Here is a 16,096-nt window from a genome sequence, read left to right as displayed (position 1 = left end):
TATTGGAAAAACAATAGGGGTTGTTGACTACCACATCCTTTCCCCGTGTGGCTGTGGTCATTGGATGCTATTGAAAGTATACCAACTTCATAGTCTGGAGGAGGAGCGATTTAACTCCATCTCGTATACATTAAATACTGATTTGAGCGACCCGTATCTTAAAAGTGGTGATGAGTGGATCCAATATTTACAGATCAGCCTTCTTCCCAATAAAGTTAGAATAGCAATTTATTGTCATAATCCAATTTCACTCCATCCTCTGGTGGTAACCCAAAAATAATTAGTTCAAGGCTTACCTCAAATTGCTTGTGCAAGAGGTCTTTCATGAACTTACATACGTAATAGACTTGTCTAGTTGAAGTTCCTCTACAATGTGTATTATACTTGAGTTCAAATGCTGTTGTTTGAAATGCCAGCACAGGGATGTGCCTGAGAGAATGTAGACATAAAGGTGATTTTATTGCACCATTTGGCCATGTCCTAAGATAAAGCTTTTAGGGGGACATTCACGTTATTTTTCCATTTGATAGTTGAATGTAATTGTAACACCTCATATCCACCTGTAGACCAAGGTGTTCCTGGTGGGGATATTGTGGGGGGTCTGGTAATGCAGCCTCTGTGTATAATTAATTGTTGGCAAATCTGCCCTTAGTGGTTGCCCTTACAGAGGTTGCATTTCACTGGGGCAGACTGCAAGCTCTGTGATGTAAATCTGGTGTAGAAACTTGAATGATATTTGGCGGTGGAGTGGTACTCTCTATTGACATGGGCTGCCCCAATTTTGATAATAACTCAGGGCTTTGAGTCAACATTTGACTTCTCCCCATTGCTCTTATGAAGAAGGAAATGGGAATCAGAGAGGTATTGAAAAAGTGTCTTTGTCTTTCGAGTACCAAGTTGGGAGATGGTTGGTTGATGTGGAAGGGTCAAATTAGAAGCTTGCATTATGGAGAGATGTGAGGATACCATCATTTCAAAGACAACTGTTTAAAACACACTGCACTCAGACAATACCCCCTAGAAGATTTGGTATCCCACTAGTCTATAGTTGGAGAATAAGCAGAGAAAAACATGTGCGTCTTCAGCAAAACACATTTTGCTGCCTTTTAGAACTGGCAAAGCAGTGCTTCAGTGATTTATTGAAAAAAATAACATCCAAATTCTCAATTGAGCTTGAAATATCTAGTGGTGTTGGTAGTGCATCTTTCGGAGTACCACACCTTACTATGTGATCTACGTTTTTCAAACATTAGTTAAATTGCCTTTAGAAACTGGCATGCTTTAATTCTTGACCTAATAGTTTTACAAGCCTGGTTCTACTTTTGAGCAGTAACCAATATTTCCATTAATTACCTGGTAATTTTCTGGAAACACAATTGCAAAGTAGCTAGGCTATATCGTTCCAATTGTGGTAAAACCCCCATTGCAGTTCAATTAACTTTTTTAATGAATAAAGGAACCCTGTTTGTGCTGCGAGAAGTATCAAACGTGTGAACATTATTCATAAGATTATTCAGGAAATTATTGTGCCCACTTGTATTTCAGGATTTCAACCCTACTATCTCTTCTAAGGACAAGGCTTTGGGGACACTGAAATCCCCTTTGATGGAAAGTGGACTACCAGACAGCCCCACCAGTCTGGTGCACACAGACAAGACAGATGACCAGGTTTGTCCACAAATGCCCATCCGACCCCCAAAAAATGCATTTGTCCTTCTGTCTTGCAACTGTGTTTGTGATTATGCTGATAGAAGATTTTGATTATCCTGAAATGACCATCTGTTCTTAAAAATGCTGACCTTTTGCTGGCAAAGGCTGTTGCTGTTTAGTTTTGGCTCGTAAGAGAGGGCTGAAAGTCATGTGAAATTATGTTTTAGTCCAATTATTTTGTTTGTTTTTTCCATTTTGGAACAAAACTCTGACTTGGACTGCATTTACAGTTCGATGCATCTATGTTGTGCACAATAATCTATTCTTAGCGCCTCTGGGATTAACAAGAAAAGCCAAATATTACACGCACTGCTTCCTGCATTACACCATAAAAGTTGGCGGGATGTGAGTAGTACTGTTGTTGACATCCCCACAATTGCACTTTCCAGTTGTACAAAGTCCTTCTGTTGAGGTAATTGGTCACAGGAACTCAGCTGACTAGATGGAATGTCGAAAGCAGTGGCAGTGCCTAGAGCTCCCTTTAAAATAGCTGTAAAAGAAAACACATGCAAGATTAATGTGTGTGTTGGTTTATTCACCTCAGCCAACTCCAACTGTCCCCACCATAGCCCCAGAGACCACTCACTATCTTAGGTTATTAAGTTCCCTCTCTTAGAACATGATGCTTCAACCATTCAAATACACATCTTCCTCTTTTACAGCAATCAAAACTTGACATATGAATAATAATAGACTGTGAGAAGAACAGTAAAGCACTCTTCACACGAAACAATATAATCTTTCAAGTAAGAAGATGACTGTTTAAAGCTTTTCTTCTACTCTGTTCTAACTCAACATGTACTCAAACAACTTTTTTCTTACAATTTGTTTGACCAGCTCCCTTGCCACTTGTCGTTCTAGAACCTCCACCATCCTCCAAAGATAAAACAACCTATTTCTCCACCTTGGAAACACAGCTTAAATTCCATATATGTTCTTTACTGGTCTGCACTGTTGAACAGTTTAACCACTTTCCTAGGGTTAGTGAAGTTGGACCATTTCTCAGTTCTAACAGTAGAGCAAACTCTCACAAAATATCCCACCTTAACATCCAATTACTTCACACGTTTTCTACAATCCAAATAATGTTTTCTAGCATTTACTATACGTTGTTCTTTTGCCATCCATTCATCTCCCTCAGAGACATCGACACATCTCTTACAATTGATCTATTGAGTCACCAATTTGGAATGTAGTTTCCATCTACACAATAATTTGAATGATGCCTTGCCTGTGGTGGAATGGGGAGGCAGTCTATAAGCAAGAATGCGTTGCTGAAGCAGTTTTTTCCACTCCACTCTTTTGGCTCTGGCGAGTTATATACTTTCCTTAATGGTCCTTTTGCCATTTGTTTTGGGGTGATTTAATGAACACCTCCTATATGTAATACCACATTATTTTAGAAAGGATTCCACTACCTTTGAGCGCCACTGTACCCCATTGTCTGTCAAGATAGAGTTAGGAAAACCTTCATGGTGAAACAAACACTGCATGAACCCAGTCACAGATTTGGAAGTAATGTTTTTAGCACACAATATTTTAGCCTCCTCTCCTGTCAATGGACTAGCAGCGTCTATTGAAATTTGTCCCAAGGGCCCTCTGGCAACTCCCTACTCACAATGGGAAGAACCTAGTTCTCCGCTACTATTAAACTCATGGCACTGACTGATCATTTTATCTATTTCCACCACCTGCCCGGCTTCCAACGGTTGTCACATAGATGTTCTTTGCTTTCGACTAAACCAAGGTGTCCCTCGTGGGCTATTTAAACTATGCGTTTCCTCAAACCTCCAGGAACAACCAATCTTATGTTTCTTTACAACATATCAGTACAAAATGACAACTCATTTTTCATCTCAAAATAAGGATGCAAATCTGACAAAATTACTTTTCAGGTCTACCACCACTCAAACACTCACAACTTTCCTTCAGAACTGCATCTTGTTTAATGTAATTCTTCTTCAGTAGTTGCTTTTTTAGTGACAACACTCACGCTCTCATCGCTCCAAACACCTTCAACTTCACCTACATCCTCTATCTTTGCATGCTGCTTGACCCACCTGGACAAGCAATCAGCTGCTCCGTTGACAACTTCTGCCATATATTCAACCTTGAAAGTATATTTGACCTCTCAGTATACCAACGTAAACAGAATGTAACCCTTTTTAGATAGAATTTCTTCCAGGGGCTTATGATTTGATCTAACAGCAACCCCCCACTTCCTGTAGGAAACAACTGACTTTCTTAATTGCCTATCTTGCAGCCAGCGTCACCTTCTCTATAAAAGAGTAATTGTCCTCTGCACCTCTTAATACCCTTGAAGCACATGTGATGATTTTCTCTTTACTCTAATGTAGGAAAGTAGGTTCTGCTTCTTATGGTTACCCCCACTTTTTCCTAATGTGATACTGGTTTTGACTAGTCTGACTGGGATCCTGCTAATCAGGACCCCAGTCGATCTGCATTCTCCCTAAACCATTATGCTATGTACTTACGTTCACTCCAGATTGGATACTAGGGACTGACAAGGGTACCCCAGTATCCAATCTGGAGTGTACCTAAGTATATAACATAACGGTTTAGGGAGAAAGCAGATAGACTGGGGTCCTGATTAGCAGAATCCCAGTCAGACTAGTCAAAAACAGTATCACGTTTAACAAAACATGGGGGTAACCATAAGAAGCAGATCCTACTACCCTACACCCCCCCCCCCCCCCTCAATCGTAAGGAGATGAGACTAATCTTGCCCAGTTGAGTCTTCATTTTCTAAGTGGAAATATCTGGAGAGTCCATCTGCATCGGCATGGTAACTCCCAGGTCTATGTTCCACTGTATAGTCCATCCCTTGTAGGGAAATGGACCACTACAAAAGTTTGGGGTTTTCACCCTTCATCTGTTTTAGCCATAGGAGGGGCTTATGGTATGTGTGAACAATGAAGTGAGTGCCAAACAGGTATGGCCTCAGCTTCTTCAGGGCCCAGACCACAGAAAAGGCTTCCCTCTCTATAGCTGACCAACGTTTCTCTCTGAGGTCAACCTTCTGCTGATAAAAGCTACTGGTTGATCCTGACCCTCTGCATTAAGATGTGACAACACAGCCCCTACCCCAACTCAGATGCATCGGTTTGGACGATATATTGCTTGGAGTATTCAGGACTGCAGAATGGGAGCAGTGCACATGGCCTGCTTGAGATCATCAAATGCCTTCTGAGAGCTAACCGTCCACTGAACCTTCTTGGGATTCTTTTTGAGGTAAGTTAATTCAGAGGAGTCATTATGGACCCATATCCTTTTACAGATCGTCTGTAGTATCCAGTCAGGCCGAAGAAAGCTCTGACCTGAGTCTGGGTAGTTGGAGCAACCCAGTCCCTTATGGTCTGGATTTTGTTCTGAAATGGTTGAACCTGTTCTCCACCCACAAGGTGACCCAGGTACACAACCTAGCTCTGCCCAATCAGGCACTTAGTAGCCTTGATAGTGAGGCCTGCTTTCTGCAGAGCCTCCAAAACCTTTTTCAGATGGACCAGGTGGTCCTCCCAGGAGGAGCTACAGACAGCTATATCATCAAGATATGCTGCACTATAGGCTTCCAGGCCTGTAAGGACTTTATTCAACAGCCTTTGGAATGTGGCAGGTGCATTCTTCAAACCGAAGGGCATTACAATAAATTGATAATGCCCACTAGAGGTTGAATATGCTGTTTTTAGTTTGGGATCCTCAGCTAGTGAGGTCAAATGTGCTCAAGAATTTGGCTGAGGCCAAAGTATCAACGAGCTCATCTGCCCTTGGAATTGGATGAGCATCAGTCCTAGTTACTGCATCTAGTCCGCTGTAGTCAACACAAAATCTTGTCTCTCTTTTACCACCCTGGGTGTGAGGTTTTGGTACCAAAACGACTGGACTAGCCCAAGGGCTATCTGAGGGCTCAGTAACTCTCAACTCTAGCATCTTTTGGACCTCAGTCCTGATGTAATCTCTGACATGGTCAGGCTGCCTGTAAATCTTATGTTCAAAGGCATTTGAGCTGCAGATCACACACTTAGGATAAGATCGCCATCTGGTGTTGGGCTCAGATGATTGCAGCTTGTTGTTGTCTTCGGAAGAAGCCTTTTGGTCACGAGATAGGTGACTCCTCCTCTGGGCAACAGTGCGCATGGGCATCCACTCCATCCTCAGATTGTTTTTTCCCGCCATTGGGTTCGGATGAACTTTTCCACTCCGGCTGAAAACTTCTGAAATCCATCTTTCGAAACCAAACAACCTTTACAACTCGACGTCGAAATCCAATCGGACCGGTTCCGGATACGGCTCATGGAAAGGACACCTTTTAAAAAATGCCCCCAATGTGGAGAAAAGTTCCCCCACAGTGACCACCACGAGGTCTGCAACCTGTGCCTCTCGCCGGAACATAACGAATCCAACTGTCCAGCCTGCGCCGCATTCCGTTCCAAGAAAACCAACCCGGGACCGAAGAGCTCGACGCCATATCATGGCCAGACCAGCTCCAGAACCAGAGGACATCTTTGCCCAGGATGTCCCGGAAGACGACTCCGAAGACCTCCAAATCGTATCCGAAGCGGACGATTCTGATGACCTCATCACTCCGGGGTAACGAGTGAGTACCAGTGCTCCTACCCCAACCCCCCCCCCCCCAAAAAAGACATTGGTCAAGACTCCGCCAGCTGGCCCCAGTCGCGATCGAAAATCGTCTTCATAAGCCCCGCCCTCGGGCCCGGCTCCGAAGAAATATAAGCCTGCAGGTGGCTCGGGCTCGGGCAAACCTCATGTTATTGTGCCCACAATACCTTCGGCACTGAAGACTCAACCCCTTTAGGCACCGAAGCAGGCTCAGAGACCACCGAGGCCGAAATCTCCACCGGCACCAAAACATTCTTCGGCACCGAAGTCTCCACCGGCACCGAAAAGTTCTTCGGCACCGAAACCATCCTCGGTACCGAAAAAAGTCCACAAAGACTCTACCGATCACCCAAAACACAGATCGGAACCGAAAAAGTCGGCGCCAAAGCCACTTTCGGACAATGAAGAACTTTTTCGCCCGGATCCCACGCAAAAAAGGATTTGTATCACTCCAAAAACCGGACATGTCACCGCTGTGCCATACAAGAAAAGGAAGCTGGACACAACACCTCCTCCAGCTCCCGTAAAGAAGAAGGACTTTGCCACCTCACCCATTCGTCCTTCCTCTCCTATATTACCTCCTTTCCCACCCCCTCTGCCCCCACCGCCTTCTCCTCTACCATCTCCTTAACATACATCACCTCCGCAGGATGATGATGATGATTTAGGGGGAGGGGGAGACCCGGATGACCTTAATAATCCTACTGATCCTAATGATCCTTTCACACTCCCGGATACGGCACCCTTAGATGACTGGGCTTACCCTTTACCTGATATTCCTGATCCCACTACATACCCCTCCAAACCCTCCCCTCCTGATGACCATTTAGGGTTTGGACAGCTGATAAACAGGGCGGCACTGTTCCATGGCGTCACCATGCACACAGATACACCTGAAGAGGACTTTCTCCTCGACACATTTGAGCAGTCGCAAAAATCAGTTCAGATCTTGCCCATGATTAAGGGAGTGATAAAACACGCCACTGAGGTTTTTAAAGACCCTGTTAGAGCTAGGGTTCTTAACCACCAAATTGAAAAAAAATATTGACCGGCCCCACAGGATCCCGCGTACATTAAGGCGCAGCTCCCTCTAGACTCTTTAGTCGTGTCAAACGCAAGAAAGCGGGCTAACTCCCAAACAACAGGAGACACACCGCCCCCAGACAAAGAGTCCAAGCTCTTAGAGGCCCTGGGCAAAAGGGTTGCCGCACAAGCTGCTAACCACTGGCGTATTGCCAACACACAAGCCCTATTGGCCCGATATGATAGGGCTCATTATGATCAGCTAGAAGATCTTTTGCAACACCTGCCTGATCAGTACAAATCCCAGGCCAATGACCTCATCCAAGAGGGAAAGCTAATATCTAATGCCTCAATCAAATGTGCACTAGACGCAGTGGACACCGCCTCTAGGGCGGTCAACACAAGCGTATTACTTAGACGCCATGCATGGCTACGTATTTCCGGCTTTAAGCCGGAAGTACAAACAACCATTCTTGCTCAACCATTCAATCAGGAGCAACTATTTGGACCCGCAGTCGACACTGTACTAGAGAAGATGAAGAAAGATTACGAGACTGCCAAATCAATGGGAGCATTACAGTCTCCACAACCCCGAGGCTCCTTTCGACGCTCCTTTTACAGGGGAGCCTCCAAAAATGTGGGAACAGACACCTCTTCCACTTTCAAAACCTCCAGACAAACATCCCCTAACAGAGGATATTTTAGAGGAGGATATAGGGGAAACAATACCAAGGGCCGCGGACGGGGCAACACCAACACCCGCACCTCTACAGCCACTAAACAGTGACTTGCCCCCACTTCCCCCAGACCATTCCTCTCCAGTCGGGGGAAGACTCCAACAGTTCCTACCTGTCTGGAATTCCCTCACAACAGACAAGTGGGTAAGACAAATTATCCAGTTTGGCTACTGCCTCGAACTTACAAACACCCCCCCACACTTACCACCCAAACACCATCCAATGTCACCACACCATCTTACACTCCTCAAACAGGAAATTCGGTCCTTGCTTCATAAACACGCAATAGAACCAGTTCCACTCCAACATCAGGGTACAGGAGTATATTCTCTATACTTTCTCATTCCTAAAAAGGACGAGACTTTAAGACCCATACTCGACCCCAGACTACTAAACCAGTACATACACTCCGATCACTTCCATATGATCACTCCCCAACAAGTCCTCCCACTACTTCAACAAGGCGACTTCCTTGCCACATTGGACCTCAAGGACGCATACTTTCACATCCCTATGCATCCCGCTCACAGGAAGTATCTACGATTTGTGGTAGACGGGCAGCATTATCAGTTTACAGTTCTCCCATTCGGAGTAACAACCGCATCCAGGGTATTCACCAAATGCTTAGCAGTAGTGGCAGCGCATCTCAGGAGACAACAAATCCATGTCTTCCCCTATCTCGACGATTGGCTCATAAAAGCCAATACTTTCGACAAATGCGTTCTCCACACTCACCGCACTATTCAAGCCCTACACGACTTGGGGTTTACCATCAACTATCCCAAATCTCAACTGCAACCCTCCCACATACATCAATATCTGGGAGCCACCATAAATACGTCCAAGGCCATAGCTTATCCCAGCACAGCCAGGATAGCCAACATACAAAACCTCATCTTAAAAATTCAAACTCAACACTCTCTTCCAGCAAGAGTGTTTATGCAACTGTTAGGCATGATGGCGTCCTGCATCTCGATCGTACCCCACGCACGACTTCAAATGCGCCCCTTGCAAGAATGTCTAGCACAACAGTGGAACCAGGCTCACGGACAACTTACCGATCTGGTGTTGGTGGACAGTCGCTCACTTCGTTCACTGAAATGGTGGAACACCATCAACCTGTCCAAAGGGCGACCGTTCTTAGAGCCTCTTCCACAAGTAGTGCTGACCACTGACGCATCTCTCACGGGGTGGGGAGCCCACCTCCTTCAACACACCACTCAGGGCAGATGGACCACTCAACAAAAACTGCTCCATATCAATCACCTAGAACTTCTAGCGGTGTTCCTAGCACTGAAATCCTTTCAAGTACATCTAAAGAACAAAACTGTCCTCATCCGCACAGACAACATGATGACAATGTACTACATACAAAAGCAGGGGGGGGACACATTCTCTCCAACTGTCCCAACTCGCACAGAACATCTGGAGATGGGCAGTTCCCCAAAACATCTACCTGCTAGCGGAACACCTTCCAGGGGTTCACAACCAGGTTGCCGATCTCCTAAGTCGCCAGACACAGCAAATCCACTCAGCCATCCTGGAGCAGAGACCAAGTACATAGTCCACAATGTCTTGTTTAGGAGGTGTGAGAAGTAACTCCCATCCCTCCTTCACCAACACAAGGGACCCCTAACTGGATGCCCAAACAAAAGTTCAAAAGGGCTGTAGCCAACCCCCTTCTGTAGGATCTCTCTGTAGGCAAAGAGAAGCAGGGCAACAGCACACCCCAAAGTCCTATTCCCATTCTTCCAAAAATGGGGCCAACCAGACATAGACCTGTTCGCCACTCAAGAAAACGCAAAATGCCCAACCTTCGCCGCCAGGTTTCCACACCCACAGTCGAAGGGCAATGCAATATGGATGAACTGGTCAGGCAGATTTGCATACGCTTTTCCGCCTCTCCCACTCATTCCATTTGTGGTACGCAAGCTCAAACAACAGTCGCTAAAACTGATCCTAGTTGCTCCCACTTGGGCACGTCAACCCTGGTTCACGACACTTCTGGAACTATCGCTAGTTCCACATGAAAAATTGCACCTCTCCCTGGCTCTATTAACCCAGAACCATGGAGAAATCAGACACCCAGATCCACAGTCACTGAACTTGGCAATCTGGCTCCTGAAGTCTTAGAGTTCGGTTACCTCAACCTCCCACCAGACTGTATGACTATCATAAAAGAAGCTAGAAGACCTACTACTAGGGCATGTTATGCTGCAAAATGGAAAAGATTTGCCATTTACTGCGCTTACAATGATATACGTCCACTGGATGCTTCCATCCAAAACATTATTTGCTATTTACTACACTTGCAAAGATGCAATTTAGCGTATTCCTCCATACGTCTACACCTAGCGGCCTAACAGCAGCCTACTTGCAAAATAGACAACACCTGTCCCACCTTCCCCAGTGTGGAATCTCAATATTGTTCTAACAAGGCTCATGGGTCCCCCATTTGAACCTATGCATAAATGCGAACTGCAGTTCCTAACATGGAAACTGGCTTTCCTTATCGCAATCACATCCCTCCGAAGGGTAAGTGGAATACAAGCCTTAACTCTTGAGGAACCATTCCTACAACTACATCGTAACAAAGTGGTTCTTAGGACAAACCCGAAATTCCTCCCTAAAGTCATTTCCCCTTTCCATCTTAACCAATCAGTCGAGCTACCAGTCTTCTTCCCTAATCCAGACTCAGTAGCTGAGAGGGCCCTTCATACCTTAGATGTTAAAAGAGCCTTGCTTTATTACATCGACAGAACCAAACCTTTTCGCAAAACCAAACAGCTGTTTGTTGCTTTCACTCCACCACATAAAGGCAACCCCATTTCCAAATCGAGTATAGCCAGGTGGATAGTTAAATGTATCCAAATATGTTACCAAAAAGCTAAACGCACTCTTACAGTTCCCCCTAGGGCGCACTCCACGCGTAAAATAGAGGCTTCCATGGCATTCTTAGGGAACATTCCCTTAGAAGATATTTGCAAAGCAGCCACATGGTCTACCACACACACCTTCACTAAACATTACTGTGTTGATGTGCAATCCAAACAACAAGCTTCAGTAGGCCAAGCTGTCCTAAAAAATCTATTCCAAACTGCTGCAACGGATACAGGTGACCACCGCTAGGGGAGACTGCTATATAGTCTATCCTAAGTGTGTGATCTGCAGCTCATATGCCTCGAACGGAATATGCTACTTAGCAGTATGCATCTGTTCTTGGCATGTAGAGATGCAGAGCCACACACGCCCACCCGCCTCTCCGGGACCTGTATCTGTTCCAGCATTGTCTTAATTAGACACTACACATGGACATCCTTTCTCTTTATTCTTATACACTCCATTTCCCATCATGGCGAAAAACAATCTGAGGATGGAGTGGATGCCCATGCGCACTGTTGTCCAGAGGAGTCACCACCTATCTCGTGACCAAACTGCTTCTTCCGAAAACAACCTGCAATCATCCGTGCCCCACACCAGATGGCGATCTTATCCTAAGTGTGTGGCTCTGCAGCTCTACATGCCAAGAACAGATGCATACTGGTAAGTAGCATATTCCTTTTAACAGGTAGAATCTCACCTGTGTCCACTTCATGGGTACACCAGGTGGTCTGACTAGGAGTCAGAGAGAACATATGACTGTATTGATTAAGGACCTTTCTGCAATAACTCTGCTGTTGGTCAGTGAGACTGCCTGCCAAGGCTACGCCATCAACTGACCCCTAATCAGGGTTCTGAGAGAGGATATTAGGGAGAGGGTCACTTTCTTCTTCCTGTCCCTCATCAGTTGAAATGAGCAAGCCTATGTCAGCCCTGTCCACAAAAGGTTTGAGCCTGTTCACATGGAGCACCCTGTGGGGGCTCTTAAGAGTGCCAAGGTCCACCAAGTAGGTGACGTCACCTTTGTGCTCAATGAAAGTATGGGGCCCTGTCCACTTGTCTTGGAGAGCTGCTGGGACCACAGGCTCCAACACCCATACCTTCTACCCTGGCTGATAAACAGTCAGAACAGCTTTTTGGTCATGCCAAGCTTTCTGTAATTCTTGACTTGCCTCAAGATTTTGCTGGTCTTCTTCATGTACTCAGCCATCCTGGAGCAGAGACCAAGTACATAGTCCACAATGTCTTGCTTAGGAGGTGTGAGAAGTAACTCCCATCCCTCCTTCACCAACACAAGGGACCCCTAACTGGATGCCCAAACAAAAGTTCAAAAGGGCTGTAGCCAACCCCCTTCTGTAGGATCTCTCTGTAGGCAAAGAGAAGCAGGGCAACAGGACATCCCATTTTCGCCTAAGCTTTTCTGGGAGGCCCATGATCATGTCCTTGAGGGTTTTGTTGAACGTTTCAACTAACCCATTGCATTGTGGGCGATAGGGTGTGGTGAACTTGTAGTTCACTCCACACTCCTTCCACATTGCAGTAATATAACTTGACATGAAGTTGATACCTCTGTCAGTTAAGACCTCCTTAGGGAAACCCACTCTGGAAAAGATTCCCAGAAGGGCCCTGGCCACCACAGGGGCTGTGGTGGTTCTAAGGGGTATTGCTTCTGAATACCTAGTGGCATGGTCCACCATCACTAGAATATAACTGTGTCCAGATGCTGTTGGAGGGTCCATGGGGCCACTGATATCAATTCCAACCCTCTCAAAGGGAACCCCCACCACAGGAAGTGGTATAAGGGGGGCCTTTGTGGTACCACCCGACTTATCACTGGCTTGACAGGTGGTACAGAAGCCACAAAACATCTTTGTGTCCTCAGACATGTGAGGCCAGTGAAAATGAGGGACACGCCTGTCCCAAGTCCACTAACACTCCCAGCCGCCTCAGCCGCAAATTGCTGTCTGAGGGGTTCATGAAAAGGGCAGGTTTGCTGCTCCATACTCAAGTCTGCCCTGGAAGAGCCCCCTGTCCCCAAGAACTGAACCTGATCAGGTTCAAGCTCATCTTAGACAGTTCCTTCACAGGTACTAAGATCATCTCCCTCTAGAGACTGATCCTCACTCGGAGTCTGGGGGAAGACACAGCCTTACCCCTCCTGCTCCTTCTCTTGGAAGACCCTTGGTCCATTGTTCCAGGATCCAGGGCCTGTTTAGTGTTAGTCAGTTTGGCCCAGTGCTTAATTTGTAAATAATTAAGTGCCGCGGCTCTTCTCGAAAGGCCCCTGCAGATAGCACCACCGATTGCCCCTGCCAGCGCAGCCAATGACCGTAATAACATAACACCTAACCATCGCACTCCTTCAAGTGTGACATTTCAGACTATTTCAGGCCACACAAAGCTATAATAATGGTGTGTGAGGCTGAATTAATTTTTAATGCCATTTGACTTAATAAAAACAGTTGTTGTGGAGAGCGCTAGGTGGCGCCTGACCGTCATGGAAGCCTTACACTGAGGCTCCCGGCATCGGTCCCCGCAAATCCTGCTGATTCCTCTCCTGGACTGCCCTGGCCGGCTCGCTCGGAGTGTGGGGGCCTGTGAAGCTGCCCTGCTGCCCCAAACCAAATCCTGGGGCGCTGCGGGCATCGGGAGCCTGCCTAGCCGTCGCGGAACCGGACCGACGACGGAAAGTGGCGGCTGTGGAGCCGCGGCTCGGGCGAGCTGGAAAATTTAGCCCGCAACGCCCACGAGGGGTGCAAGCCTGACCATGCTGGAGCTGAGGACGCGGCGGCCGCGAGGCTGCCGCGGGTGCTGTTGGCGCTGGCCGGGCGCTGCCCTGCTCCGCTGATGCTGTCCGGAGCCCCGGGAGTGCTGGGACGGACCCCCCCAAGCGGCACAGAGTGGCAGATCAGGCGGTGAGTGCAGCTGGCTGCGACCGCTTCACCGGGGCAACTGTGGGGTTGGGTGTGAAGGGGAGACCCCCCCCCCCCCCCATCGGGCCGTGCGTCGGCGGCCGGGGGACCCGGGCCCCCAGCCCCCCCCCCCCCCCTTCTCCCTCCCTTCTCCTTCTGGCTGCAACGCGGAACCGGCCCCATCGGCCCAAGACTGATTGCGGACTCCGGGTGCGGGGGGGCCTTCCTTGACTCGGGCCGCACATCGGCGGCCGGGGGGTGTGTGTGCTGTCCCCCCCCCCCTTCCATCGCTTGGGCCCCCGGCTGAGGACCCCGACAAGTGGCACTGTGCCCCCCCCCCCCGGGGACCGCGGGGAGACTGGACTGGCGAACCGTCCCCTTGGAGAGGTGGGCTGAGACAGGGGTTGCGGCCTTGCGACTACCGGCTGAGGGGCCCCCGAGTGACGGACCGGTGGCCTGGAACTGGGAACTACGTTGCTGGGCCTCGCTTTGTTGAGGGGAGCCTGCGGGCGCACCTGCGACCGGGGGCTGGACGGGCAGTCCCGCTGAGCTGCCCATCGGGGCTTGACCGTTGAGGCTGGTGGTACCCAGCCGTTTCCAGCCGCGGGACCTCCCGGCCACGCCTCCTGCTGGTCCCACGGCAGCCCGAGCACCCGTTGCCATCCCGCAGGTGTATCGCCAGCCCGTTGCCCTCCTTCGCTGACGGCCGCCCCAGAAATGGGTAAGGACAGAGCCACCAAGCCGGCGTCCGGGGCCACCCAAACCAGGATGGACAGATTCACGACCTCCGACAAGGGGCCCGGCCTCACGGGCGAGCAGGTCCCGGCCCCCGCTACAGACCTGGCTGCCATCCTGCAGGCCATCAACTCATCCCGCGCCTCTCTCTCGAGGGCATGGTGGGAGAGGTCAAAGTGGACGTCGCTCTTCTCCGGCAGGATCTGAGGAATGCCACCGCCCGTATTTCGGAAGCCGAGTCCCGGTTATCCACGGCTGAGGATGACATCCGCCATCTACAAGACCAGGTTCGGGAGCTGACCACCCACTCTAAGGAGCTACACCGCCGGGTCGAGGATGCAGAAAACCGCGCTCGGCGCAGCAACCTGCGCTTAGTGGGATTCCCGGAGGGAGTCGAATCGGGCCGGGCGGACGACTTCATGGAGCGCTGGTTCCGGTCCTGGATGCCGGCGGACAGCCTGTCTGCTTCGTTCGTGGTGGAGAGAGCCCACCGCTCCCTGGCCCCCAGGCCCCCCGGTGCGCCACCCCGGCCGTTCATCCTCAAGCTCTTAAATTTCCGTGACCGAGATGCCATTCTCCGCGAAGCCCGGCGCACGGACGCCCTCCACTACCAAAACCACAAAATCATGGTATTCCCGGACTACACCCGCGAAGTCCAAGAGCTGCGTCGCTCCTACACTGAAGTGAAACAAAAGCTGCGCTCCCTGGGACTCCAATACCAGCTCCAGTTCCCGGGTCGTCTTCCAGCACAAGACTCTTTTCTTCGATACCCCGCGGGCGGCCTGGACCTGGTTGACGGAGGAGCACCCCCTGCAGCGCTCTGGGCGCGGATCGCCTACGGGTACGCGGGGGTGACGGGGGAGGCCCCGGACATCGAAGACCCGTCGGCGGCACCGCACATTACCCCGGGAGCGCACAACGGGGGAGGCGATCACCACGCGCTCTGGGGGACGGCCACGCCGGGGATCGAGAACCTCCTCTGCCTCCTCGGCCGCACACGCCAGTCCCGTGGCAGATGGGCGGCGGGCCGTGTCACCCCGGCTCACAGGCCCTGCAACCCAACCGGCCGAGTTGGTGGACACTTCGGACCTCTCTCGCAGCCCTAACATTTGACTTTCTTTGCCTCTTGTGGGGGAGGGGGGGTGGGGGGTGCCTGGGCGGGGGGTGGCATGCTCCGCTGTCAGTGTTGCTCTTGGCCAGGGCAGGTAAATCAGGCTTGACTTTCGATGTATCAGGGGTCCACTTGCGCTCAAGCCCAAGCGTTTTAGCTTGGTGGTTCTTCCATTTGGTTCGGGCGACAGATGCTTCCGTTTTCGAAGTATAGGGTGGGGGGTTGGGGTTGGTTTGGGGTTGTTTCTTCCTCGTTGGGGAGATTTTGTTGGCGGGGGATGACTCCCTCTTATCTGTTGTGCTAAGGTATCATGTACTGTCTGACCTGCTCTCTCACCCGATGTTCCGCTG

At 49.2% G+C, this 16,096-nt stretch overlaps 1 protein-coding gene across 2 annotated transcripts in view; it reads left to right on the top strand.

Moving 5' to 3' along the window:
- The window catches only part of MRPL28 (mitochondrial ribosomal protein L28), a 239,119-nt gene that overhangs the window by 147,884 nt on the left and 75,139 nt on the right, over nt 1-16,096 (top strand). For both annotated transcript variants that reach the window (XM_085628314.1, XM_085628315.1), the window contains exon 5: nt 1,546-1,668. In XM_085628314.1, the coding sequence (XP_085484440.1) occupies nt 1,546-1,668 (123 nt within the window). The remainder of the gene's footprint in view (nt 1-1,545; nt 1,669-16,096) is intronic.

Source organism: Triturus cristatus, chromosome 10 (genome assembly GCF_964204655.1).
Source record: "Triturus cristatus chromosome 10, aTriCri1.1, whole genome shotgun sequence".
In the NCBI taxonomy this organism is placed as follows: Eukaryota; Metazoa; Chordata; class Amphibia; order Caudata; family Salamandridae; genus Triturus; species Triturus cristatus.
Note: the sequence above shows the minus strand (reverse complement) of the source record. Positions and strands in the feature narration are given on the sequence as shown.